This window comes from Leptosomus discolor, chromosome 1 (genome assembly GCF_034619465.1).
Source record: "Leptosomus discolor isolate bLepDis1 chromosome 1, bLepDis1.hap2, whole genome shotgun sequence".
Classification (NCBI taxonomy): Eukaryota; Metazoa; Chordata; class Aves; order Leptosomiformes; family Leptosomidae; genus Leptosomus; species Leptosomus discolor.
Window position 1 is genome coordinate 143,571,734 of NC_141391.1, and position 27,464 is coordinate 143,599,197.

Genomic DNA, 27,464 nt, shown 5'->3' on the forward strand with positions numbered 1-27,464 from the left:
CTTTAGACACAGTATGGCAAATAACTGAATAAAAGTGGCCTTATTTAAGCGAGGTGTGCAGGTACCTTTTGCTCAAGGCTAAGTGTTTGCAAACAGGAGAAGGTACCAGGAGATGGCAGCCTCCACCAAGGCCTTCACGCATCAGCTCACACATTTAATTTGTTGGTACTGTGGGACCTCCTTACCTGGAGATTGCTTCAAAATCTTGTGTTTGAGTCATTTTTTCCCAGTGTCTTCGTCAAATGTTAATGCAGCATTCTGATTAATTTCTGTCTGTTGGGCTCAGTGATTACAGGTTCTTGTAAGAAAAAGGGCTTGCCAAGGTGAACTCAACACCATAAGCCTTATTTCTATTTTTTCACTGTCTCATATGAGGAGTGTGGTTTTGTTTTAAAGCTCTATAAGGAGCGAAGGATAATTTACAGCTATATGTGAAGATATGGAAGAGATCCAGAGACTATAGGAGGAGGAGGAATTACTGATTTACAGAGCCAGTCTGACCTGTTCTGCAGACTTGGATGTGGCTTTTTAAAGTGACAGGGTTAGAAGCAGTCCATTGAGCAAAACCCAGAGCTGATTTTTCAAGGTTTTTAAGAAGCTTGAGAATCCAGCTGAATTTCTTGACCTGATCTGTCTTGATTTTGCTGGAAGTTAGGAACAATACTTGCATCTGTAAGTGTGCAAATACCTTCACAAATCTGGATTTCAGAGGAAAGATTTTTTTTTTCCCCCTAGCCAACTAGTTTTGTAGTAGTGATCTCTGACACTGTTGGCTGCGTTTGAGCTGTATTTGTATAGTACAGGCTTTAGGAGGTAGGAAAGTGTGAAGCCATTAATGCAGCATTTATTGTAATTTAGTCATTATAAGAACTGCTTCTGTTATTAAAAATACAACATCTGCTGGTATTGCATTTTGATGTGTTCCAAACCAGCAAATGTAGACATGTGGTCTGTTCTTTAGTGCATTTTTTTTTTTGCTTATTATTTCAAGATTACTTAAGAAGTTTTTGTTCGTTTATATTTGCTGCTCTTTTTCATTATTTTTGATGCTTGATGGAGGTTTAGAAGGCTTCCCTAATTTTTTTTTTTTTTAATTGTTGTTAGGGGATTTTGAGTGTGGGTTTGTGGTTTTTTTTGTTTTTTTTTCCTAACAGTAGAAATTTCAGTAATGTCTAATTCTATCATCCCTAGTTATTTCTGCAAGAACCACTGAGAGGCATATGGGATATTAATATTTAGAACATAACCCTTGAAGAGATGAGAGTGGTTTTTCATATAGCACATGTTGGCATGGAGCCACTGAAGCTCATACTGGGGTTATGGCCCAGCAATCAGGTTAGACTAAAGGATCTCTTAGACATTTTTCTTTCTTTTGACTTTCTCTGCAGAATGGGATATGGCTGTGTGGGACTGAGCATGAGGTGCTGGTGGGTGGTCAGGTTCTCTGCCCGTGATCGCAGTAGAAGCAAAGGGATTTCACTGTTACCACTCTCTCCTGGCCTAATGTAGAGCTACATGTTGTGGCAGCTCCAGCTTGTGCTGCTGGTGTGAGACCTTTAAATCAGTGATGGTTTAGGCATACCAAAGCACTGGCCTGACATTGCTTATACAACAGCTAAAAATGCCATCAAGATGACCTATCCTTTCTTCTTATGACAAGGGTGAATAAAAGGGACAGGAAGGCATTGGAGCTAGTTCTTATTCCTGTTTTTGACTAGCAGGTAGTTCCCACACACAAGGAGGGCTGTCCCTGTCCACTTATGCTACCTGAAGCTGACAAAAAGATTCAGCTTTCCCAGTGCCCCGTGGAAACTCATCTGATGTGCTAAGACACAGCTCACAAGCAAAACAGCAGCAAAATACAATCCTGAAATAAAAGGCCTTTTAAGATTTTTTTAAAACTTTCCTCAGATGATGATTATCAGGAACTTTGTGCTGATGCTGTGGCAGTGTTGACTGGGGTTTATTGAGGTAGAGTCATATCCAGTCTTTCTCTGGCAAATTAATAAGATGGCAAAAGTTCTTTGAATACCACTGAAGTCTTTGAAATTGTGCAAAAGTCCTTTGGATTTATCGAAAGCTAATCAGTATGACATTAACAAAGAACAAAGCAAGCCTAATGAAGATGAAAGATTTGAGAAGTGGATTTTTTTTTTTCTTTTGTGCTGTTTTTTTTTCCCCCTGAAACACTTGCCCTTGTTGATTGGGTAACAGGCTGTGTGTTAACAGGCTGGTTATCAAATGAAATGGGAACTGTTTACGTGTGTTGAATTAGATCCTTTTATTCTTTGTCTGTCAGGGTTTCCTTCATAAATGTGGGTTTTAACCAAGTAGTTAAAAAGCTCATTAGGCTGAAATTTGGCAATCTAATTCTTTCCCAGATGAGATGTTTTAAATATCCTTTACCTAGTCAACAAAATTTGATTAAAATCAGCATGGGTGTTTCTTTCCCCGAACTCCTCTCTCCTTCTTAATTGAGTGTCCAAAAATAGCCTGTTTGGGTACTTTCCATGCATTCCTCTAAGAAAGCAGCATTCAGTATGAATGTGGAATTCCAACATGTTTGTCCATAGTATGGACTGAAAAGCTTATCTTACTACATGAAGATGCAAAAATAAAATTAAAGCCAGGAATAACATGTTAGTGAGAAGTTGTTCTGCTCAGTAGTAGAACCTCAGGAGATTATGCACTGTGAAGTCTTATGTATTGAAATCTTTAAGATATAACTTTGACTAGCTTTAATCAGTACAAATGTCATCAGTGGAGATGACAAAGCCTGGAACTTCTGGCACTCAGTCTAGCAGAATACCTCTCAGGATCAGCAGGGCACTTGTATTCTCTGAGCACCAAATCCCAGAAATAACAGCCTTTACAGGAGGATGATCGATCACATTATGAGGGCACTAGGCAAAAGCCCAAGAATGAGATTCCTTGCCCTTCCAAATAATTTTAGCCAGAAATAGTTAAAGACTGTCTGTACTTCAGTTTTCCACCTGTAAAAGCTGGCTTCTGTTACGTGTTTGCCACCCATACTCTCCTGGGGGCCTTCTGGTACTCTTACCATATGAGTACATTGGTATATGTATGCGTTCGTATGTCTAGTGTTTTTATGTGCCACATGTACAAAGGCTGAGCCTGAAATCTGTCTGAGACATAAATTTTTATACACCCAGGAGGACCACCTGCAGTGCTGACCCTGACCTTCAGGCTCTCTCAGATACCCTGTATAGACTACAAGTTGGGAATCTGGCTTCTTACAAAAGCGTGCAAGTAAATGCTAGTTCTGTTTAGATTTAAAAGAATGTGTTATCTTTTCTGTAATTGCAAATCTTTCTATATAGTGCCAAAGTAGTAAATAATTGTAGTGTTTAAAAATATGATCTTGTGTGGTGGTGGCGGTGGCCTTCTCATGATATTGACTACTGACAAGTTTACCAGGCTACTTCCAAGCTCTCTTCTCCCAAGCAGATTCAGATTCCAAGATGAGTTGAGGTCCCAGACATTTCCTGTGAAATCAGTTGTGCAAATTGCATTTGCATGTACAGTGGTACTTACCTGTTGATAGGGCTTAGCATAAGGAAAAGCTCGTGCAGCACATAAGTCAGTATGCACTGTTAGCCTGTCTGTGTAAAACCATAATGTCTTCTGTGGTGCTGTGATGTAAAAGTTGATGCAGTAGTCCCATTTTCTGGAGTTTAGGAGGTTTTATGTAGGCTGGAGGATGTGTAGAGTTGGGTCTGGGTACATATGTATAAGCAACTGAAAAAGTTGAGGTGGCTGTGGTGTCATAGATCATTGTCATTGGAGCAGTGAGAGGTGACCACTTTAGCCTTGCCCAACTGCAAAATCCCCACAATAGAGCTGGCTGCCTATACTACTACTATCAGGTGGACAGTTCACCACTTCGCTGATGTGAATTCTTCTTTGTCCTTCCCTCGTTGTTCTCTACTAATGCAGTCTGTCTTTCTTGATGTAGACTGCACCTCTCTTACTACCATATAGCGATTGCCACCTTTACTCAGGTGGTTAGGTTGTGTGGCCTTATGTAATGGGAGAGTGTTGGGATATTATGGTGAATCTCATAATGTGAAATGAGTTTCAAGGTCTTTGATATTGTTTAGTTCTCAGACATGAGGGAGCTGAACTCTCATTTTGTGATATCTTTTTGTCATCCATCCATGAAAGGTAAAAAATGCCTTTATCTAAGTTTGTTGAAAAACAAGCAGCGGAAGATTAGGATTGCTGGGTTATTCTGCATTGGAAAAGAAGCTGTTGGAGATATACTCTAAAAAAACCCATATAACAAAGCTGTTACAATAATGATTTATACAATCACACTTGCTTGAGCTCTGCAGTTTACAGTGCACCATGTTCTTACTGCATATTGACTGCATGCACCTTCCAGTGCCATTTTACAGAAACATACAGTATTGTATTTCAGCTACACTTCAGTAACATTGCAACTTCAACACATCCAATGACACAAAAAAGCTTGAAGGCGGTTGAGCTTTAATGGGGCCCATTTTAGCACAGTGTTCTTACTTTCTAAGCACCTGCAATGAATTTTACTTGATTTCATTAGCAACAAGGAAAAAAAATTATTAATGTTATTTTCAAGGATTCTTTTGTTTTGGAGGCTTATTGAAGGACGTGATCTTACATAAATCAGAAAAAGCAGTAGATTTTGGAGTGTTAAGACTTGTCACTGTGTCCTTAGCTCATTCTGCTGTACTTGGATATTGAAAAGGACTCAGAACAGGTCTAATATGACATACAACACTACATGATTTATGCCTCTCTACCTGGAGAATATCATATGGGATAATAGCTAAATAGTCTGTTTTTCTGAGATGCTCAGCACCAACAACCTCAGCTGAAATGAAAATGAAAGCAGCAGCTGCTCAGCACAGCTGAAAATGGGGCCATGAACATCATCCCTAAAAGCACATTCTATCGTGTTTACAGTTTAATTCCAGCATCTCAAAACTCTCTCTAAACATAATCTTTTAAGTTTTATCATTTCTGTTACAGTGGGGCAAGAAAAAACCCGTCATTAAGGATGCACTTCATTTTTCATTTGAGCCTTCTGTCTCCCTCAGCCTCAGTCCACAAGTAAACTATTTTGGAAATTTGAGGGCAATCTGTTCAGTCATTTTTGAAGTAGGCAAGAAGTGGCGTGGGAGAGAGATTTTCCTCGTTTCTCCTGTTGTTGCTATATATTTTAAAAAGCATCGTTATGTTGAAAGCAAACAGCTCAAGAGTAGCAGAATTCAAGGCCCAGTTCATACTTGGTAGACAACTGTATTCACTCAGGCCTTTCAATGAAACATTATAGATTTGTTCCGTTTGAAGATCTAGTCTTCAGTGCATGGTTCTCTGTGCTGACTCTAGTGACAAACCTGAGGTGACCCAGACTTTTTCTCGTTTGATTACAAGCAGCAGAACCTGAAGATAGGATAGAATTTAGCCTTTCTGTACCTTCTCTGCACCAGTGCTGAAAGGCCTCTGTGTGTGGCTGTGACTAAGAGGCACTGCCTGATTTTATCTGTTCTTGATGGAGGACCAAAGGTAGGGAGCACAGCTTGGCTGTTAGAATGGGCATCTAGAATTATTTTAAGGTAATTCTTAAAGTGTGAGGATGGATGAAGAAATCAAAACTATATGAGAACAGTTACAATGTATATATATGTACATGTATGTGTCTATGTACAACTTCTAGTTGCAGTGTTCATCTCCTGTTCCTGTTGCTGTATAACAGAAGTAGGTGGGAGTTGGAGCTAGGAGACTGTGAGAGTGTCATGGAGGAAAAAAATGCAAGATTTGGGATAGGTGTCAATGCAGGGAGGAAAGCAGGCTCTCTAAATTAGATTTGTGAGGGTAACACAGTGGCTAATGCAAATACTGACATGAAAACAGGAGAATAAACCTTTGGTCATTTCTGTGTTAGCACATTGAGTCATGAGACAGAGGGAAGGTATTTTAAGCAATTTTAGGAATATCTAAAAGTTTTCCTCCTTTCTTCAGGCTCATGATGTGGAGAGGTGCTGGCTTATTTTTGGGTAAAGGGATATAAATGATACAGTATTAATAAAAACCTTATAAACTTAATAAAAGCTCTTCACGAGAGTTGTCTGTGTAAAGTTAGATATATGATGATGTGATACTGAAAAGCTTTACTGGGATTCGTTCAGCTTGCCCTGTGCAATTCAATTCTGGCTCTTCCACACTGGTAATGCCAAATTCAAGCCAAAAAAATTACTATACTTATCTGTGAGATGTATACACGCTGTTGTTGCTTAAGAACTAAATTACCTTATATAAGTAATAATTTAACTTCAGCATTTTCAACTCTTTGACGGCATATCCTGTGTCAGGAAGTATGGTAAATATTGAGGCAAAATTGTTTCATTATGTAAGTCAAATCTTGAAAGGTTTCATATGCAGCCAGTGTGGGGGTGTATGTGTGTTTGTTTATTTGAGTATATATCTGCCTACATAATCCCTCATCTTCTAGTCTACATATTTCCCTTGTCAAAAGTAAAAAATTAAACATGGTTAAATAGTAATACTTTACACTTAGTATTATATAGTGTCTTTCATCTAAGCTTCTCATACTACTTTAGTTATTAATTAATGCTTGATAATCCTGCTATGACAGAAAATATTATCCCCATTAATAATGGTTAAACAGAATCACAAGGTAATTAAACACTTGTCTAAGTGGCATTGCCATTCCTGTTTCGACGTTGTGTTTATTCTGAGTTCACTGTCTTCCTGTAAAATCTCAGTAGACATGAAGCATGTTAGTTTTTATCTCGATGTATCTGCTCAAGGTCAATCCTGGAAGTGGTTGCGTGCGTATGTGTGTGGGTGACTGTAACTTGCTGTGTTTAGATTAGTAACTATCTGTGCTTTCTTCATCGTTCTTTTTGATTTTGGTTATCTGAGATTGCTCTCTTGAGTTAACAAGCTTGATTGCAAGATGCACTTTCTTGAAGTGAGGACATAGCCCATTAAGTCAGTCAGAAATTGAATCTGTAATTCTTGTACTCTTGTTCTCATCCTGCTTCTAAATACTCCACTGTCCTTTTGCAGGATGGATACGTAATACAGAATTGAACCAAACCCTCCCCCCAATTCTCAAATGTCTAAAAGCTATCAACATAGTATCTGACTTCTCTTCTTTTCCAGCTTAACCCACACTATCCAGAAGGTAATAATGAAGGAAAAGCTTTGGTAAGTGGAATATATATGTTGCATATAATCTGGGAAATACTGTATCCTTAACCCAATGCAGCCTAACATGTGAAAGTTCTACATAGCTTTCCTTTTACTTACATGTTGCGGCCTCTGGAATTGTTTTCCATATCCTGTGTAAACTAGGGTGCAACTCAGAACTGGCATTACAGAAAGTTTTCCCTCGTGTAAGGTAAGTGGTAGGAAACTTACTCAAATTCTGCATCAGGTTGGCCTTAGTTGGAAGCTGTTCTGCTTGGTAGCTGCAGATATGAAATGTATTAATTATTCTCAAATCAGATACATGGCAACATCCACCCCCTTTAGCAAGAAAATAAGGGACAAGCAAGTCTGGTTACTTATGTGCCAGTCCCAATTCAGAGGCTCTGCTAGTGGAGACAAGCCCCCGTGGGGTATGTTTGTCAGTCAAGTGTGGCTCTAAATCTAAGAACATGCCGATACTCTTTTTATTGCCTGTATTGAATACATGCAAGCAGATAGTCAAGCACAGACTTAGTCTGAGCCCTGCCACACTTCAGGCAACTCTAGCATGACATCTTCGCAAGGATCCAAGTTGTCCTTGCTGAAGTGTGGGTGGGTTGGATAAAGGCCTTATGCCCTTTGCCTGAGAGGTAACAGCCTTTGCCGTGTACAACTTCAAGAGCATGCTAGCTAATTCTAACTAACAAGGCAAGGCCAGACGTGTAGTTTATAACATATGAAGGAAGTGGAGTTAAAACCCTGGGGGAATCTTACTGTCATTGAAACAACGAGTAGTCCAAAAAAAAGAATCATTCCTCCATCAAATTCATGAGATTGCCTTGAAAAAGCTGAGATCTTCTTTGAAAAAAATCTGTTTAGTTTCTTTTTGTTTGCCTTCTGGCCTTTGTTCTTTTAGAGGACGCATTTTCAAGTTTTTCCCTGCATGGGGATGAATTTTTTATTTTTCATGACGTGAAACCCAAGATGCTTACATAATCATATGCCTTAAGGACTGTAGTTTTAATAAAAATGGAGACTTGTAGGAGTTGGAAACATTGATTTTCCATCTTCCCTGATATTTGGTATTAATGGTAATATAGCAATAACATCTAAGCTGTCCAGAGAAATGGGCATTCTCTCTCATGAAAATGTGGAAATTCCACCAGTTGTTTCTCTTCCGTATTGGAATGACACTTGAAGCCGTTGGAGCTTTTGAATGGAAATCAAGATAAATTCTAGAATACCCAGTGAGTAGGGTGCTTGCTTGGAAGTTCTTGGTTTCATGCCCTATGAACGGTAGAGCTCATCTCATAGATATGCATCTGCATTAACATTGTAGTTCACATAATGATGGCACTTCTGAATCAAATCTCCAGATTATTCTCTATTTAGGACACTCCAGTTGTATTCTATTGGATGAAAATAAAAAGATACACACACCTCGGAATATATCTATTGTACTTCAGCCTCTCATAGGTGCCCGGCCCGGAAAACCAGCCTACAGCTAGTCTGAAGTAAGACCTATGAAAACATGTATAGGGTAGATGTTAGCCCTTTATCACCAAGGATCTAATCCTCTTGTACCACACTATACTAATTTAGATATACTATGGGGTTTCCAACTGTAGCAATTCCAGTTCATCTGAATAGTTAAATATTCCCTGGACTGGGTAATGGGGCAGGCACGAGAGTAAACTGAATGTGAATGTTAAAGGTGACTTCTCTAACCGTTTGGCTTAATCCTCCTGGGTATTGATTTCAACTAAAAACCTAGACCAGATAAATCAGATTAGACAAATACTTCCAATGAAAATTTAATCAAAAGTGATTGATGATCAAAACTGATACTGATGTCTCTGTGGAAATTCTAGTGTACGCAGCCAGAACTTTCTTGTGAAAAATATTTTGTGAAAGAACTCCTGACAATGTTTGGTAACACCTCCATGTAAATCTAAGGCTACAGGCACTTTTAGCATGGTAGAAATCCCTTTGATTCATTCACCCCTTTATAGTCTTGTTGGAGATAGCATGAGTCAGGAATGGCTATTTTAAGCCTTCATTCTGGCCTTGAGCAACTGAGCAGAAGAGCTTCACATCCTGTACTGGAATTTCTTTCATGTTACAATGATGCAGTGTTTTGAATTATCCCTCAAAAGTACAAGAATCTTATAATATTTGGAGTTCTTTAAGGGCCAGCTATGTCAGTCTGGTATCCAGTGTGCACATAACCTGGAGCGCACACGCTTTCTTTGCTTTGTAGGTTTTATCAAGTGTTTCTTCAGCCAGGTGACTCCCTGATTCACTACAAAGACATCTTCTTTTTCATCTTTTGAAGCAATTGCTTTTGAAATACTGCCCATGAAGTAAATCTGCTCTAGAGGGGGAGGTGGAAGTGGACCTATCCCAGCAAAATTTGAAGTCCGAGTGGCAGGGAAATGGGAGATGCATACTTGAATCCTTTCAACTGGAGGAAGAAACTGAGCCTGCAGCATGTGTTTTTCTTTTCTCTGCTAGTCTCTTGGATAAAAGGGTACCAGCTCCTTCTCTGTCGTCTGGGTTTTAAAGGAAGGCAGCACAGCCATCTGTGCTGTTTTGTGCCAACCCTTAACTCCTAAATGTGCGATAGGGCTTCTTGTGCATGTTTGCTGCCTGGTTTACAAGTCCTGATCACAGTTGCTTAGGCAACTGAATTTTAGGAAACAGCAATGGAGAAGGATTTTCCATGGTGCAGTACTGGGCATAGGCACCTAGGTTCTGCCTAAGTGCTTCTTTTCTGCCTTGCCTTGAGTGACTTAAAAGTCTGAAAGGGTTTTGGCTCTGGAGAACATAAATATTACTGGAAGCCACTAGGACTTTTGTTCCCTACGTTTGGACTGCAGTTAATTTATGGGCTGCTTCTTGAGAATCTAGCCAGATTGTCTTGTGAAACACTGCTTTTATTTCTGGTAAAATTTGGCCTTACAATGAGTTGATTAATATTCTTTATACATATTTTTCTTACATCTAAACTCCAGAAGATTTTTTTTTTTGTTAAATGGGAAGACCTTTCTGTGATTTAAAGGCCTTATCAAAAAAGGCTACTTCTTCCCTTGAAGTGTAGGAGATTGTAGCGTATCGTGCATGAAAATTCAGCTCCCATTAATTCCAAAATGAATGTATTTTATGCTGCAAAGTAGTCTATAATTTCTAATCACAGGAGTGTACAGCATCCAGAAGAATGCTATAAACATTGGGAAAATGTCAAGAACAGCTGGGAACCTGGCATTTGTTAGCACCTTTGTATTAAAGGCTGTCTTTGGATAGGTACCTTAACTCCATTTGTCTATGTTTTCATGAGAGAGTGCTAATCCTAACCAGTTTCAAACTAGCTTTTATTGTTGACATTTTTCTTAGTCTTGAGACTGGTATGCATTTACTTTTGTTGTAAAGAAGCTGGACAGTTCTATCATGGACTTCCGGGTGCAATTTGATGTATCTCCTTTGACTTAGGTTTACATATATTTATGAATTCCAAACAACTTTGCAGTTCAGTTTTCTTTCTTACTTCCAACCCAGGTGTTTTTATTTTTGCTGATAAACACTGTAAATTAATTTATTTTAGTAAGTTTTATTTTACCTTCCAGCAACTAAGTTTGTTTAATTAAACTTTTATAATGTGAGACACAGGTAATGAAGTTTAAACAAGTTGAATAGGCTTGGGGAATTTATTGTGTTTTAAAGGCTTGGTTAGGAATTAACCTGGCAATAAACAATCTGAAAAAAATTAAAAGAAAAGAAAAAAAATCAGCTTTAAAATGGCATTGTCTCTACTTATATAAAGCCAGCAGTCAGACCACTTTAGAGGCTGGAGGGAGAAGGGGAGACAGGGATGCCGGCACATTAATATTATTCTGCTGCTGCACACAGGTCTGATTCAGCTCTGAAAACGCATACATTGTTTCTTACAGAATGTCTCTGGCTCCTAACAACAGAATTGCAACGTGATGTCTCTGCTGAAAATGCGATGACTCACAAATGAGTCAACAGTGAAGGTGTTATAGGAGGCTAACTGCTGTGCTGTCTGCCAGGGCTTCATAACATGCAGGAGCAAGGCTAGCCATTAATTTACCTGACTTTCTTTTCATATAGAATTTTTAAAATCATCTGACCTATGGAGTTCTGCTCACATTACCACTCTCTGAAAACGCTGGTTTTGTAAAAGCCTCCTAAACTGGGTTAACATTGAGATACCACATTGTACTGGATTTAACAGGCATTTTCAGAACTCTGGCTGCTATTAAATTTAATATTTCTGCTGAAATCTGTAGTGCAGCTTAATGTATTCATTCAGGAGCAGGGCATTATCCTTGTCTGTCTCTGTGCCACAAGAGGTATCTTTACCAATTGGAATTGTAGATTGAGTTTCTAAAAGAAAAAGTGTTTCAGGTCTGTCATGTTTTTGTATTGCTTTATGCAGTTGAAAGGAAGGCCCCTCCATAAGCAAAACTCCATGTAAATCTCCTGAATTTTAGGTACGATACCCAATTGAGGTGAATAATGGGAATTTGGGATAGGTCACAATTACTAGGAAATTATATTAAGATCTGTGAAGAAGGGTTATCTGCTGGGCTACAAGTCTCAAGAAAGACAAATCTGATTGTACCTGATTATTTTGTCTCTGATTACAATATGGGATTTGTCTCCAGTTACATTTGCCCTTCAAATTGCAAGCACCATATCATGTCTGCATTGGGGTTTTTTAAGCTTCTTTTTAGATCGGTCTATGCACTGCGGATCAGTGGTGATAGTCTGGGAATTACGGACTTGCTGTGGGCCTGGATCAGTATTTCCACTCCTTATCAAAATGGCTGTTTGTTTTCACTAACTAGAACTCCTTTTTTGGACGCTCAGCCTTTGCTTCCTCAGACAAGTCCCCCCCGGAAAAGTGCCCTGGCTGCTGGCTCTATATGGTAGGGCTGTGTTCAGTTTCCCCTCCTGGCAAAGTCCCATCGTGCATGCTAATAGTGTGCTTCGCTTTACTGCTGCAGAATGAGGCTGGCGACTGGGGTGCTAACAGCCTCCAGTTGGGTGGACACTTCGGTTTTGTTAGGCAGAGTAGGCTGACTCTGCTCTTTTTACCACTTGATATTTGGACCAGGTCAGTCTTTTGGAAGGTGTAGGTCCATCTGCTGCCAGGCAGAAGAGGAGCTGAATGTGTGTTTCCTTCAGCCTTGTGAGCGATTTAATGAGTGCACAACAGAGTGAGGTGATTCCACCTTCTTCACCTTTGATATGTATCTTATTTGACTTGCAACAGCCTGCACTAGCTTACCAGTAGTTTGGGACAGTCAAAACTATTTTTTTCTGAGTGAATTTAGTATTTGCTAATATTGTTTTACCCACAGTTCTTGCACCCCTCCTCTATACTCCTAGCATGTAATTCACTTGTGGTTGTTTTTTGTTTTTTTTTTAAGAAGTCTTGGGAGTGCTTTCCTTGGCTGTCACTGACCACATCACCAACACCTCTGAAACTGTTCATTGGTTTTGTCTTCATACTGCTTTAAGTTGAATTTTCATCTCTCTACATTTAAGTCCCTTTACAGTTCTTTTCTTTCCTTCTCATCATTGAATCTGTTTTTGCTGGCTGCATCTGCTTACGTGCCATTTTCTTACCTAAGCAAATGTCATCTTGTTTTCGTCTGCTTAGGAATGCAGTGCTTCTCCTGACCTGATCATATTGTCTAATTAATTTGAAATAGTCTAATACTTTCACTTCTTTCCACATCCTAATGTAGACTTATCTGCTGATTCGATAATGGCTAGGTTAAATGAAGATTCTGATGGCTGCTTACTAAATTTAATTAATCATAAGATACTTTATGTATGCAAGTGTGTGTGCATTGTCTCTCTTCCTTTCTCACATGTAGGCATGTGCACATGAACTCAGACATAAATTCAGACACAAATATAAATCCATGTATGTTCATACGTAGTGACAGCATTGCTCTCTCTCATGCACTCCATGTATGTAGGTTATTTTCAGAGCTGTAACAGTTGAGGGTCACTTGTTACGCCTTTTTTTACATGACTAGGGCTTACACCCATAATCCAGGCTGGGTTGTGAAGTCTGTCTGAGATCCTAAAACAACATTATAAGGAGAGTTCTGAGATTTATGCCGAAGTACAGTCTGGAACTACTGTACAGCTCTTGGTTTTGCTCAGCTAAGCTTTGCATTGCAGTTAGCAATGTTGCAGCCACTGTTTTGCCTTCTGTTGAAGTGAACTTTCTTTTTAGACTAAAACCCAACTCATGCTTATATGCCAGTTCTGATTTGACAGCTGCTAAGCCTGGTTGGTGGGATTTAGGCCTGATGAGCCAACTCTGTTGCTCAACTGCATCTATACAATTTGGGTAGACTAGTGAGTAGGTGGAGTTAGTCCCAAACTGCAGGATGAACTTCTCCACAGAGCTAACGGTTAGTGTGAACTACTAAAGCACAGGAGACCTGCTTTTGACTTTGCTTCCTGTCATAGAAACCTGCACATGTGCATAATGACCTACTGGGGATGGTTAGATGTTATGTCATCAATAAGTATCATAACACAGAGTAGAATATGGTTTCCTGTTTTGGTCTGTATTTTTCACAGAACCCTGGGAAAAAATGCACAAAATTATGAAGTGTCCTGCCTTTTTGTATACTAGTCTTTTCAGTTTGGAAATTGCAGTACAGTGTGTAGTTTCTGGGAAACTAACTAGATTTGAATGTAAGTTACGAAAAATATCAAAAAGTCTGTATGCTGTTCTAAACTATCCTGTGCTACTCACGCCTTTACAGACCTCTTGAATTTTAAACTGGTTTTCCATTTTGTTTGGAAGTTTAGGAAGCAGATTTTCATTTGATGTTAGACTCTCACTATTAAGCTCTTAAGAGGATTCTCTTATAGTTTGCCTGCCTTTCCAGTTTGAGTCTCATCCTGAGTATGTAAAATGAAATAATTACAGAAATCACAAAAAAATTTGCTATTTTCTCAATCCTCGTATACAGGTTAAGTTTTTTGTTCGATTTTGTTTGTTATTTTTTGGGCATGGGATATGGTAGGCTATGAGGACTGCCAGATGAGTTTACTCTTGTGTGAGACACAGGAGATGGTTGCCCTTTGTCTCAGCAAGCCTTCCTCTCAGAAACCTAGTGACAATACTCTAATGACTAGATGAGCCTAAGAAAAAATTTCGATGTGGACTTCTTCCTGTTCTTTTCCTACTGTCTCTGTCCTTGATAGAAGTAATGGGATGGAAAGCTGGCTTTTTTTAGACTTGATAATGAAAAAATGGATGTTTTGGATTAATTCAAAAGGTGCCTTGAAATGAGATGATAACTAGCTATTTCTTATGTAGTTTCACTCGTCCTTGATTTTGTTGCTTAATCTCAATTGGCAATATGACTAATCAAAGCTTTGCTCTTGATTATCCCTTACAGTTTGGTTTTAATCAAGGTACTAATGCAAACTGAGTACAGCCTAGCCTCTTTACATTGCTTTGTACATCTCTTCCCTAGTGGTGCATTATAAATCATTATAATAGTATTTCAGGTTTCCAGTGTTTGATTTTTCTCTTGGCTTTCTTCATGCCTCTTTTCCTCTCCCTCTGTGATATATTTTGTGTACATGAAGGGCCCTGGGCTGCCAGTGTCTTAATTGGTTATTAGTCTTTTGTAATATGTGTAACTCAACACCCCAGAGGAGCAGCTTTTACTTATGCCAGTAATTCTCTTGGTTGCTGAGTGGTTACAGGCACAGACTCTGAATTACTCCTTCAAGCAAAGATATATGCTTAGGGAAGGTAGCATTTGGAGTCTGCGAAGACAAAGGAATGTAGGTAACTAAGGATGAAGACGGCTGCTTAGTGGTGCTAGGTCATAAAATTCCCACAGACTTTCAGCAGATGGTGGGAGGAATATTGCCACCTTAGATTCGCACGCCTCTTTTGAGGCACCAACACAACTTTGTAAGTCTGTCACTTGGAAGCTAGGCTCTTTAAAGGGAACAAACTTCTCCACTTGCAGCAGGCAAACTCAGATCTATGTTGGATCCAGCCTCTGATGTATTATCAGCCTGTGCTAATTTTCTAATACAATCTAGCTGGTGCTTTATGTGTCCCCCTTCCAATGACAGGTTGATCTTAGTGGAGCAGGTATTCTGGCTGTAGCTGTTTGGAAAGCGTGCTGCTGTGATTCTGACCATATGAGAGGAAAAAATGAGCAAACTTAAATAAAACAACAGTGGATTTAGGCAAATTGCTTTCTCTTCTAATCCCCTCCCCCCTTTAAAAAAAATCCCATTTTCATTAGTTCTCTTAACTTTGGCCCTTTCCAAACCAGCGCTGTGTAGTTACATCTGTTGGGAGTGAAGGGCCTGCAACTACCGCAGGTTTTTTGAAGTTGAATGTGTCAAGTAATAATGTATACAGTACTGCAGTCTCTCTGTAGCTTGTGACCTGCTGTTGTTATAATGACTGTCTGAGACCCCATGTGCCTGGGGCAAAGTGCATCCTTTGTGTTCTTACTAGAATGTAAAAAAAAAAAAAAAAAAGTACAATTCAGGTGTATTACTTGTCTGCGAGGTAATTGGAGAATTTATAATGGGCCCTGATGCAAGCAAATAACCCTTGTGCCTAATCAGCAGAGAGACGGCGACCTTCCTGCTTCAAAGAAGAAACGCCAAGCAGGGGAGAAGATTATGTATACTTTGGTCTCTGTGCCACATGGAAATGACATCGCATCTCTCTTTGAACTGGATGCCACCACTCTTCAGAGAGCTGATTGCCTGGTTCCAAGGTAAAAAAAAAAAAAAAAAAAGGAGAAAAATAGTGCTACGTTGACAGGGTTTCTTCCTAGCATTATGCTGGTGAGTAAAGCAGAAAAAAATCAAACACGAGCTAGTATTATCCTTCAGTTAAAATTTGAGGAGTGTTCATGGATAAACAAGGGATGTATAAAACATGATATTGCTGCTGTGACTGGGTAAAATAATTAAATTATAAGGATAAAACAAGTGACACTTAAAGAGAGTCTACGGAGAGAAAAATAATGGGCTAAATATTGCACAGATATATACGAGGACATAATTGAACCCTGTGCACTGTTTGAAAAAACTGTACTGCTAATAGATCTAACTGAATTATTCTCAACAAAATAACGTGTATGGTGAATGAACTGGACTTCTGTTTCCCTGACAGATCACGATGTCACTGAACACATTTGTTATTCAAATCAATTCAGCAAGTGGCTTCTGGGTTTTAATTGCGAATATTTGAAATTTCAACAGTGCTGCTTAGCTGAGATTGGCTAGATAAGTCACACGGTGTTGGTTGTGACTGAATGGGCATGCAGGCACTTGGGGCTAGTTACTACAAGGGTGGATTTTAAAGCTGGGTACCCGCAAATACTGATGTATGCAGCTTTGAAGTGTATTTGCTATGCTAAGTTTTTCCGGATAATTTGGTTACTTGAATACTCAAAGCCCATCAGCATGAAAGGGAGAGCGTGAATGAAGACCACAGTGAATATATTTAAAAAGTAGAATGCAGAGTAAAAATTGTAATTGATTTCTCAGCTCTGCTTTTTGATAATACCACAGATTATCATATGGAAAGAATTTAGAAGAATCTCATGTCTGCTGTTTGTTCACTTGATTTTTCAGTTGGGAGCTGGTATTGTAAATGCTTGCTCCCTGGAACAAGGGTTTGCAGATCATAATGGTGAAGCTGTGAAATGATGGTCAGTTTTACTTTCTGCTTTTGTGCTGTGACAGCTTGAAGGGGTTCATTACTCTGCAAAAAAAAAAAAAAAAAATTGGATTTATTCATGAAATATGTTTCTACTCAGATGGGATTTTATAACACCTTCCTTTTTAATTTTTTTCTTTAAGGAATATTTTACTCCTAGGCTTATATAAATACTTAAAGACAGCTTTCTGCATAATCCCAAGATGCTGTTTGTTCTTGTTGCAGCTCTGTTCTGGGTGAGAAAGGAGGAGACAAGGGAAAAGGGTACTATAGTATCTTTTAGGTTTCCCTTACCCTTTTATTATGAGTGACTGGTGTGACTCATGCCTTCAAGTCTCATGTCATGGCCATGTGTTGCATTGCACCCCACCTTGCCCAGTTTAGCTCAGTACTGGTCCATCTAACCTGTTGTTTGCTTTGTTCTCCTTTAGGAACTCATACGTCCGACTGAGGCATTTATGCACTAACACTTGGGTCACTAGTACCAGCATTCCAATAGATACTGATGAAGAGAGGCCTGTGATGTTAAAGGTAAACACATATATCTTGATGTTGAAATCCCAGTCTTGTTCCTGAAGTTCTGTACTAGTGATCTCACTTCTAACATACAAAATATGCGTCGTAATTAGAATAAAGGTAAGAGGGTTGCTTCTCCACATTAAACCAAAAAACTATTGCAGATTGGGACGTGCCAGACAAAAGAGGACAAGGAAGCTTTTGCCATTGTATCGGTTCCTTTGTCTGAAGTCAGAGATTTGGACTTTGCCAATGATGCAAACAAGGTTCTAGCATCGACTGTTAAAAAGCTGGAGAATGGAACAATAACCCAGAATGAAAGGAGGTTAGTGAGTTGTTTTTTTTTTTTTTTCCCTCCTAAATTGGTGTTTGGTTACTCATGACATCATAGTAATGGGTAAGTTAGTAATGTCTGTATGGACATAGAGACAATTGGGAGAAGACACTTCAGTGCTGAGAGTGCTCACCTGGGATTAGATTCCACCTCTGTCAGAGCATCCTTGCTGCACCTCAGGCTGGTCTGTGTATCTCACCTGTAAAATGGGGGTTAACAGCACTTCACCAGCTCACTAGCTACATAAATAAACGGGTAGCTCCCTGGGCAAATGCAAAGCGTTTGTCTTAATTTCCTCTGATAAAGCACTTCTGAGCTGTAATATGGGGGTCCATTGCATTTGATTCTCACGTACAAGAAGGCCATCTATACAGTGGGCAGCATGGCAGGACTCTTGATTTGTGTGGAGTTCACTGTACTTCACATTCGTGCTGCTAGAGCGGTAGAAGGAGGTCTCAGAGTGACCAAGAAGCTGCCCCGATAGTCTCTTTCTTTTCTTATTTCTATTTTTCCATGTTTTCTTTTCCTATTTGACATCATTTTGGGGGTTACCCTTTGGTATTCATTCCTGTTTCAGCTGTAGCACTATTAGAAAGTCTGTTCTTCACACCGGCCCCTGAATTAAGGGATTTTGTTGTAACATTGTCACCAAATACATCCCACTGTGGGTGATGTAGTTCCCCATTTGTTTTCAGCTGTCTGTGGTTAAACTGGGTATTAGACAGCATCTGTGGCAGTGTTAATTTGTAACTTCTATTCCACTATACATCATATACAGCCTTTTGCTGAAAATATTAATTTTTGGTGATAAAACTGAATTTTTGCTGTCAGTTGTCAGTAGCAATTAGACCAGATGGTTTAATATCAGGTGCAGGATTTATCATAACAGGCAGATCTGTAATGGCCTGGCTGTTGGTATTCATCCTTGAAAAGTGGATGGGCCATTTCATGATTGAGTTGAACCAAAGAGGGATATGATATTATCAAGGTATGACATCCCTGTATTAACCTTGCACTGTTGTGTCACTGTAACCCAGTATTGTCAAGTCTTGATGTTGACAAATTGGTACGATACACGTGTAAAAATTTCAGAACGGTTTCAGAATAGTGCCATTATTTCTTTGTTCCTGTGATTTCCTTTAGGAAAAAAAAAAACCCACCTCTTTTCCCTGTGTTATCACCTTCCTGCTTAGGTAAGCAGGGGTCCCAACAGTTTATTCCTGGTTGCTCCATCCTACATCTGCCTTTTCTACTTTTTTTATTTTTTGGGGTAGGGGGTGGGGGGGGGGTGGGGCGGGGACGACACACTACAGGGAATGGACCTTGCTGTTCTTCACCAGTGGGCTGAGGCTTTTAAAGCTAAAGCTCACTCAGAGGGTTTAGCTGAACAGCCCAGCCCTCTGGTGGGTAATGTGATCATTGTGTCTGGCTCCCAGAGGTGACTTTGAAAATCTACTGGGCATCTTTCTGGCACTTTCATAGCATGCCTAAGGGTTCAGTAATTATAGACTAGATGTTGTCCATATTCAGATGATGCTTCCCCAGGGTAGGAGACTTACTCCGTTGTTTGTAAAAGATTGCTAGTTCTTTTAAGGGACGTTCATTGAAATCTTTGGCCATCGCTACTTCTCTCTGTGCATGGCTAGTGAGGTATGTTAGTAAGGAGGCAATGACCACTTTCTTTCTGCATTTGCATTTGTATTTTTTCTTTTTGCATTTTCTGAAGGTAGGAGCGAAGGAATTACTACTGCTTCTGTCCTCTTTAGCACTTGCTTCTGCCAAATATTTTGTGAGTGAAACAAATGTAGTAATTTTTCGACAGTTTCTTGGGTCAGTAGGGAAATAGTCTAGTGCCAGAATGTTTTTATTCCTCTAGTGAGTCCATCATCTCTTTTCATGGACCCATTTCTGTGATAAAGTATAAAAATCCTTGCTAGGCTGTGTGAGAGTGTCTTTCTACTCTTCCTGGGCCTTGAGGCCAGCTGGTATAGATTTTGGATTTCTGAATACTCTGTATCAATCCAGTGTCCTGTATTTTTCTCTTTTTTTCCCTCTGGCTGTTGTTTAATGCCTTAGTAAACATCCCTGTGATGGATTTGAGTGTCTGCTGAACCCCACGGTCTGGAATCCTTAAGTACATGTCAAACTTAACTTTGTAGTGATTGAAGTTCCATTGCACTAGATAGAGCTTGTTCTAAATGGTGATTTTTCTTTCTTAATGAATCCTAGCAAGTGTTGAATGACTATCTAATAACGATTTGTCTGTTCATCTTAGGTTTGTAACCAAGTTACTGGAAGATCTCATTTTCTTTGTTGCTGATGTGCCTAATAATGGGCAGGAAGTTTTGGATGTTGTCATTACCAAGCCAAACCGGGAACGACAAAAATTAATGAGGGAGCAAAATATATTGGCTCAGGTTTGTCCTACTGTATTAATAACTTGTTGGTATTTACAAACAGACTGTAGGAAAGAGAGATTTGAGAAAATGTTATTTTTAGGTAACTTGGCTTATGCTGTGTTGAGTTTCTGTCTGGTTGACCGGCTGGATACGTCACTACTTAGTCAAGGCTCACCTCTTGGTCTGTGAGTCAGATAGAAGCACGAGGGACCATGTCTGATGGCTGTTAGTTTCATGTGATTCTGGTGACTTTTAAGACTACATTTGATAGCAAATTGTTGATGAAATTTGAAACAAGCTTGCAACATGGTCCCAATCCTGCAAGTGTTCCTCATATAGGAAAAATTCTGATGCCCTTATGGATCCCTGACTTGTTCGTATGAGGGCCAACTGTATGTAAATAAAAATTAATATTTTATTTAAGTAGCTTACTGAAATTTTAAAAAAAAGCTAAAAGGATGAAATTGGACAGCAGCCTGTATTGTCCTCCTTTTTCATCCTTAATTTATCCAAAGTTAAGGCACCTAACTAACAATGTTTAAAATTGGGGACAGCAGTAAAGAGAAAGCAATGTCAATCAAATTGGTGGGAAATGTAAAGCTAAATGCATAGAGTTGTAAAGTCTGAGATTGTGTCCCCACTTGTATTTAGTCATATGTAGATAAGTGCAGTGATTCACTTCTGACTTGGGTTGATAAGAGTCTTGTGCTGATCCTTCAGAAGTCATTTCCATTGACTGCTGCTATGAGTTAAGCAAAAATCTAGGTTTGACTTTCATTCTCAGCAATTTTGATTTTGATCAGATATTTGGCATCCTCAAAGCTCCTTTTAAGGACAAAGGTGAAGGATCGATGCTGAGACTTGAAGACCTGGGTGACCAGAGATATGCCCCATACAAATACATGTTAAGGTTATGCTACAGAGTTCTCAGACATTCCCAACAGGACTATAGGAAGAACCAGGTCAGTGGTATTCTAGGTAATTTTCCTCCTGATTTCTGTAATTATATGTCACTCTCTGCACTTACAAGTGGGATTCTGTAATGGTGAAAGGACTGGGTTTTGTGTAGGTTAGTAGTAAGAAGTCACTGTCATATACTGCCTCATACTGAGGAACAGTGGTTTTGGTTTTTAGGCATTTGTATATGAATTGAATGATCAGCAATGAGTATCATAGGTTCACCTTGTACTTTCACAGGCTTAGACTAAGATTGGGGTCCACTGCCTCATTCATGAGCTTTCTGTTATTAAGATGAGTCTCTTGGACTCTGGATTATAAAGAGGGAAGTCTGCAAAACTGTCTTGCTTCTGTTGCGTAAATATTTGTAGGGGGATGGCAGCGAATCAGACCAGAGCTTAGTCTATCGGGTAGCCTGATTTCCCGCTGCTGGAGACTCCCCGTGGGCAAGAAGTATTTCAGAACATGGTGTTGAGTGCTTTGCACATTGCAGTGGGGAAAAACGGCTCTAACTTCATGGGGCTAAAGGGACTAGAGATAAAACTTGGGACTGATATGTGTGGCTTCTTTGTTTCCTTTCTAATGCTTTACAGAAATATTTCTGTCTTGGAGGGAAGATAAAGGGAGGAGGGAAGACTCAGGAAAGAAAGCTTTTTAAATGTTATAAAAAACTTTTGGTTTTTCCTTGTAAAAAAAATTAGTTGTCATTTCTTGAATTTTTATATGTGCTTTCATGGATTCATTCCTTTGGTTTATGAAAAAATAAGAAGAGTTAGTCATCCCTAATATCTGTTTCTTGGGGTACATGTTTTAGGTGTTCAGATGTTCCTTTGTTCAGGCCAGTTCAGAAACGAAAGCTTGGAGGGTTATTTTGATTGGTAATTGAGCTGGATGCTTCTGGTTCTAAAAGAAAAACATTACTGCTTAACACGTCATCATGGGAATTTTCATTTTTTCAGGAATATATTGCTAAGAACTTCTGCGTCATGCAGTCCCAGATTGGTTATGATATTCTGGCAGAAGACACCATCACAGCTTTGTTGCACAACAACAGAAAACTGTTAGAGAAACACATCACAGCTAAAGAAATAGAGACGTTTGTTAATTTACTCAGGAGAAATCGAGAGCCAAGGTTTGAAGCGGTCCATGTAACATTCTTTTTCTGTATTGATAGGCTTTTATATTTGTAGTAGCTGTGAATCTGCCTCCTATTCATTGTTTTGTTATCTCTTTCTCCCAGCTTAATTTTTTTTTTTTGACCTGGCAGACAAAAACCCTACATGTACATTGTCATGCTAGAAAATATCAGAGCTACCTATAATTCTTGGGATTTGACCATATCTGCATTTTGGAATTAGAGCTTACTGAAAAGATGGTTTATACTTTACAGGGCAATTTTGAAAATTTGGTTTTGATTCAGACTGGGGCAAATAGAAACAAACAGAAATTTTAATTTCTCATAACTCTGCAGCTTCTCTGTGAAACTGCCACTTGTGTGGATTCCCGTGCTAATAATTGTGGTGCAAATTACACAGATTTCAATTTTTCTAAGCTTTTATTAATATCAGTTTTCCTGCAGGTTCTGACTCCAGGTCAGACCTGAAAGGGGCCTAGGGCAGTGAAGATCCCAGTAAAAACATGTGCCCTAGAACAGATCTTGTTCCAAATGAAGAATTCTGGCCTTGAACTGCACTCAGTTGGAAAATTTTTTTATTAGCTTTAGGTCAGAATATAAAGGAAATGGATTATTTTCTTTTAATGGAAAATCTATCTATCTATCTTTTTCATTGGATTTTCAGTTGTAAAATTACCAGAGTGATAAAAATATGAGCAAGTAATGTACTGATAGCCAAATAATGTCCTCTGTGATAGTGAATACCATTTTTCTGTTAGCGATTAAGGATATTGTTCAACGCCCTGGTGCTTCACTGCTTCAATTGTTTTTTATATGTCTGCAACCGTTTTGCCTCAGTCTGTAATCTCATTGCCTCTCCAATGCTAAACTGTGTTGGGTTTGGTCAGTACTAAGAGGAAACCACGTGAGATCAGCTCCTTCTCAGTGCTGAAGTGTCCGAGTGGTTATTGACAATCCCATGTCACTTCTTTTTGTGGTGGAGTATGTCATAGTATTTGTTGCATAACTACATTGTGCAGCTGCTGTGTATTGACTTCTTCAAGGCTGAAGTCCAAGAGCAATAAATGTTTGAAAAATACACCTTGTCAAGATGGAGCAATTTGCACAGTAAAGGCCTGATCTTATGACACGTATTTTTATGGACAGTCTTGTAGACTTTTTCAGTACTGCTTGTGTAAGAATTGTGGCAGTATGCACTAAACCACATGAGCTACAAAATTTAAAATCTTCCTGAGTTTTAGCTCCAACTAACTAACTCCCCCAGAATTCTATGTAATTATATGCTGTTTACTTAATATTATCTTTGTGATGCAATATTGCTGTGCAGTGTTAATTACCTGTTGCCAAAAAGTTTCATTTCAGTGATGGGTAAAATTGTTCTTAAGTACCCTAAAAATGCTTTCTGTACTCATCCCTTGCAGTTCCCAGATTTCTGTGGGGAGTGTGGTCTATGCTAATGCAGAAATTGTTTTCTGATTCCCTCTTGAGCTCTTGCCCAGTTTTAGCTACATTTTCTAGAGGAGTGGTGGGCTCAGAGATACTCAGTTTTTACGAATATCATAAAAAGAAGCAGCTACATAGAGGGAAGAGGCCCTTTTTATGTTCCAGTGAGGCAAAGGCTGCAATATGGACTACTGTTAATACACACAGAGGAATCCAAGAAGCAAATACCTAACAAATGTCCCAACTGCAAGGAAAGCCTCAGCCTGAACCTTGTTAAACATCAGAAGACCTAAATTTGAGAGATAAATTAGTAGGAAACACATTTCCATGCAAGCTTTATTATTTCTGCTTTATGTGGAATGACCTCTTTGAATACAGAGGTCCTGTCTTCAGGTCCTGCCAGATCTTCACTCTTCACAATTGTTGGCTGTGTCACTTCAGAGTTTTTAGAAGGCATCTTTAAAAGGTGGAGGTATGGACCCCTACAGTGCAATGGAGATTCTCAGAAGGCACATGACTATCTCCAGCACAAGTAACATCTCCTTGCTACTTGGCTTAGGGAGACGCATGTTACCTGGTGGAGAAGATGAGTGAGAACGGGTACTTTTGCTTCTGGATCCTGACGAGGATGAGGGCCTTCAGTGGAGCTACCCTTCCAGCCAAACTTAAGACAGCCTCAGTCTGTTCTTAAGTTCTGGCACAACTCCTTGGCCTTTGATTTGCTGAGAAGTGTCACACTTGGGATATCTTTCTTTTCTCTCCTTGACTGATTGTTCAGCACCATTCAGGGTGGCTGTCAAAGCTATTACTCATCTTGTGAGTTGTAAAAGTATGACCCAGCAAAGATCGTATGTTGATAATTCTCATGATATATGCTCCTTTGAGCATATTAGTGATGTATGCAATGTTTCTGGGTAGTATTTTAAGTCTCATGTTCTGTTATATGTATGTTTTTTTGATTGCAGATTCTTGGATTATCTATCGGACCTGTGTGTGTCTAACACCACAGCAATACCAGTAACTCAGGAACTCATCTGCAAGTTTATGCTGAGCCCAGGGAATGCTGACATTCTCATTCAGACCAAGTGAGCATCCATAATCAGAACATACATCTTTGTTATGTGCTCTGTTATTATATTTGTAGCAGTTTGCTAGTGGCTCCATTGTGAATGGTTTGTGTTTGCAGGCTGGTTTCGACACAAATGGACAATCCTTTGGAATGCCCTGTCATCTCGGATGACATTGATGAAGAGGAAGTGTGGCTTTACTGGATTGACAGTAACAAGGAGCCTCATGGCAAAGCTATCAGGCATCTGGCTCAGGAGGCAAAGGAGGGCACAAAAGCTGATTTAGAAGTTCTTACCTACTACAGGTAAGCCTGCTTATTCAAATGGAAGAAAATGTAAACTCTCTGAAGATCCTGGTGGCGTTCTTATCTAGTTCATTTGCCAATATCAAAAAAGGAAACCAGGTCTTGCCAGAAACCGGGATTAAAAGTTTGTTTCAAGTTTTTTCTGTAGGAAGCATCACAATCTCTGCTGGCTATTCCAGACAAATCTTGAGTTTTCTTTGCTCATGACAGCTCTTTGTGTGTCTCTATCATTTTGCCTCTTACCTTTTATTTATTGGGCTTTTATTTTTAGGTTGTGCTGCCCTGGAAGCAAGGCGTGCTCTGAGGAAGGAGTGTCCTTAGGATTAGAGGGGAAATGGGATCATGGGACAGTGTCTTATGCTGGTTGAAAACAAATAGTCCAAATGCTTCAGCCTTCCATTGAACAATGCTTTCTTTGAGTTTCAACGGGAGCCCAGTCTTCATATGGGGCTGGCACCTGGTGTTAGCATTTTTAATGGCAAGTTGATCCCTTGCTTAGCAAAGTCACGGTTTTTAATTTTCAAATTGACATCAGAAGGGCTCACATCAGGTTTGTAGAGTGAGATTCTGAGATACATTGTTTCATTTGCAACTTATTTCTTTGAATATCATGTTTTATTACCTTTTTTTAAGGTACCAACTGAACCTCTTTGCAAGAATGTGTCTGGACCGCCAGTATCTTGCCATCAACCAGATTTCTGCACAGCTGTCGGTAGACTTGATCCTACGATGTATGTCTGATGAAAGCCTCCCTTATGACCTCCGGGCTTCTTTTTGTCGGCTGATGCTACACATGCATGTGGACAGAGATCCTCAGGAATCTGTAGTTCCTGTCAGATATGCCAGATTGTGGACTGAAATTCCTACGAAGATCACAATTCATGAGTGAGTTGAAAGTGTTTCAAACTAAAGTACAAAAGCATTTTGTAGGGGTTAGTCTCAGAACAAAATGGCTGTAGATGTCTAATGTTGACACAACAAGTGAAAAGGTATTTTGTTGCAGAGCACAGAGCTATTATTTGTTGTTGCTCTTGGAAACTTCCATGGGTAGCTTTACATCAAAATATTTCCATTTCATTTCTCACTTATAGGGAGCTAGCTGGGGAAAAATAGAATGGCCTTTCATCAGACTAACTGAACTTGAAGTAATCCAATTGTGTGTAACATTACAGGTTTGCTAGGCTGGAATTTGGTTTTATGCTTCAAGCTCAACTGAAAGCCACATTCGGAAAGCCAGAATTTACAGTTAGGTACAGCTTTTGCTCCAGAAACGGTTCACAGAGGATTTGACTTCCATCCAGCAGAGTACTTAAGCATGTGTTAAGTATGGGAGAAAGGCCCATTGACTTCAGTAGAAACCCTCTCTGGTTTAATTGGTTTGATGGAGCAGCACCACTGGGCTAGACCCAGACTGGGATTATCTGACTGAAGAGCTAAAGAAGTAGTATAGCACTGCAGCAGACAGTGAAGGACTGGTTTGACATATATGAAAAATCAGTCCTAGGTGGTGGTGCAAAGGAGGATGCTGACTGTCCCGAGCTGCTTGCCTGACCTTTTTTCTTCCTTGCAGAAATAGTAAACTCTGGCTGATGGGTAGAGAGGACAGATGAGACTTAGTGACTTACTGAACTGCCACAGCAAGGTTTAAGAGTGCTGTCTGCCAGAATCATAGTATTTTCCCATCTCTATTATTCCCATTCACTGCAACCCTTCCTGGTACTGTTGGAGGGGAGGTTTGTGCATCCTTTTTGCATATGTATGAAGAATCGGCTTACCTCTACCCCTTCTCCTTACAGAGAACCAACAGTAATTTCATAGTATTGCAATAGGTTTGTTTTTTCTTTAGTGACAGCTGATCCTGGTATTAGAGGTGTTTAATTTTCCTTCCTTCTGTGCCTTGTGTTGTAGGTATGATTCTTTCACAGACTCTTCAAGGAATGAAATGAAGAGAAAATTTGCGCTAACTATGGAATTTGTAGAAGAGTACTTGAAAGAAGTTGTAAATCAACCTTTTCCTTTTGGAGACAAAGAGAAAAATAAACTTACATTTGAGGTACTTCTCAGCTATCTGCATCCTACTTACAGTATTCCTCCTCACTTCAGATAAGTTGACATTGGTTCTTTCAAAATAAAGGTAGTTGCAGAATAAATGTTGCTGTAAAATGTCCTAAAGAAGCACCGTTTCCTAGTTCCAGTGTTCTTGGTGATGACTCTTACTGCACAAAATAATATTACTGTCTGCTGTCAAACAGCTGTATTTTTCCTTCCCTCTCCTGAGATGGTTGCATTTCGGTGGCAGGAGGAGAGATATGTGTGTGGGTGAATGG

General features: G+C 39.4%; 1 protein-coding gene across 1 annotated transcript in view; it reads left to right on the top strand.

Annotated features, from left to right (window-relative positions):
- The window catches only part of ITPR2 (inositol 1,4,5-trisphosphate receptor type 2), a 262,967-nt gene that overhangs the window by 62,330 nt on the left and 173,173 nt on the right, over positions 1 to 27,464 (top strand). Inside the window, exons 10-20 of the mRNA XM_086466499.1 lie at positions 7,192 to 7,236; positions 15,877 to 16,031; positions 17,413 to 17,512; positions 17,662 to 17,822; positions 20,107 to 20,248; positions 21,034 to 21,192; positions 22,147 to 22,319; positions 24,731 to 24,850; positions 24,952 to 25,137; positions 25,771 to 26,022; positions 27,046 to 27,190. Coding sequence (XP_086322625.1) covers positions 7,192 to 7,236; positions 15,877 to 16,031; positions 17,413 to 17,512; positions 17,662 to 17,822; positions 20,107 to 20,248; positions 21,034 to 21,192; positions 22,147 to 22,319; positions 24,731 to 24,850; positions 24,952 to 25,137; positions 25,771 to 26,022; positions 27,046 to 27,190 — 1,638 coding nt within the window. The remainder of the gene's footprint in view (positions 1 to 7,191; positions 7,237 to 15,876; positions 16,032 to 17,412; positions 17,513 to 17,661; positions 17,823 to 20,106; positions 20,249 to 21,033; positions 21,193 to 22,146; positions 22,320 to 24,730; positions 24,851 to 24,951; positions 25,138 to 25,770; positions 26,023 to 27,045; positions 27,191 to 27,464) is intronic.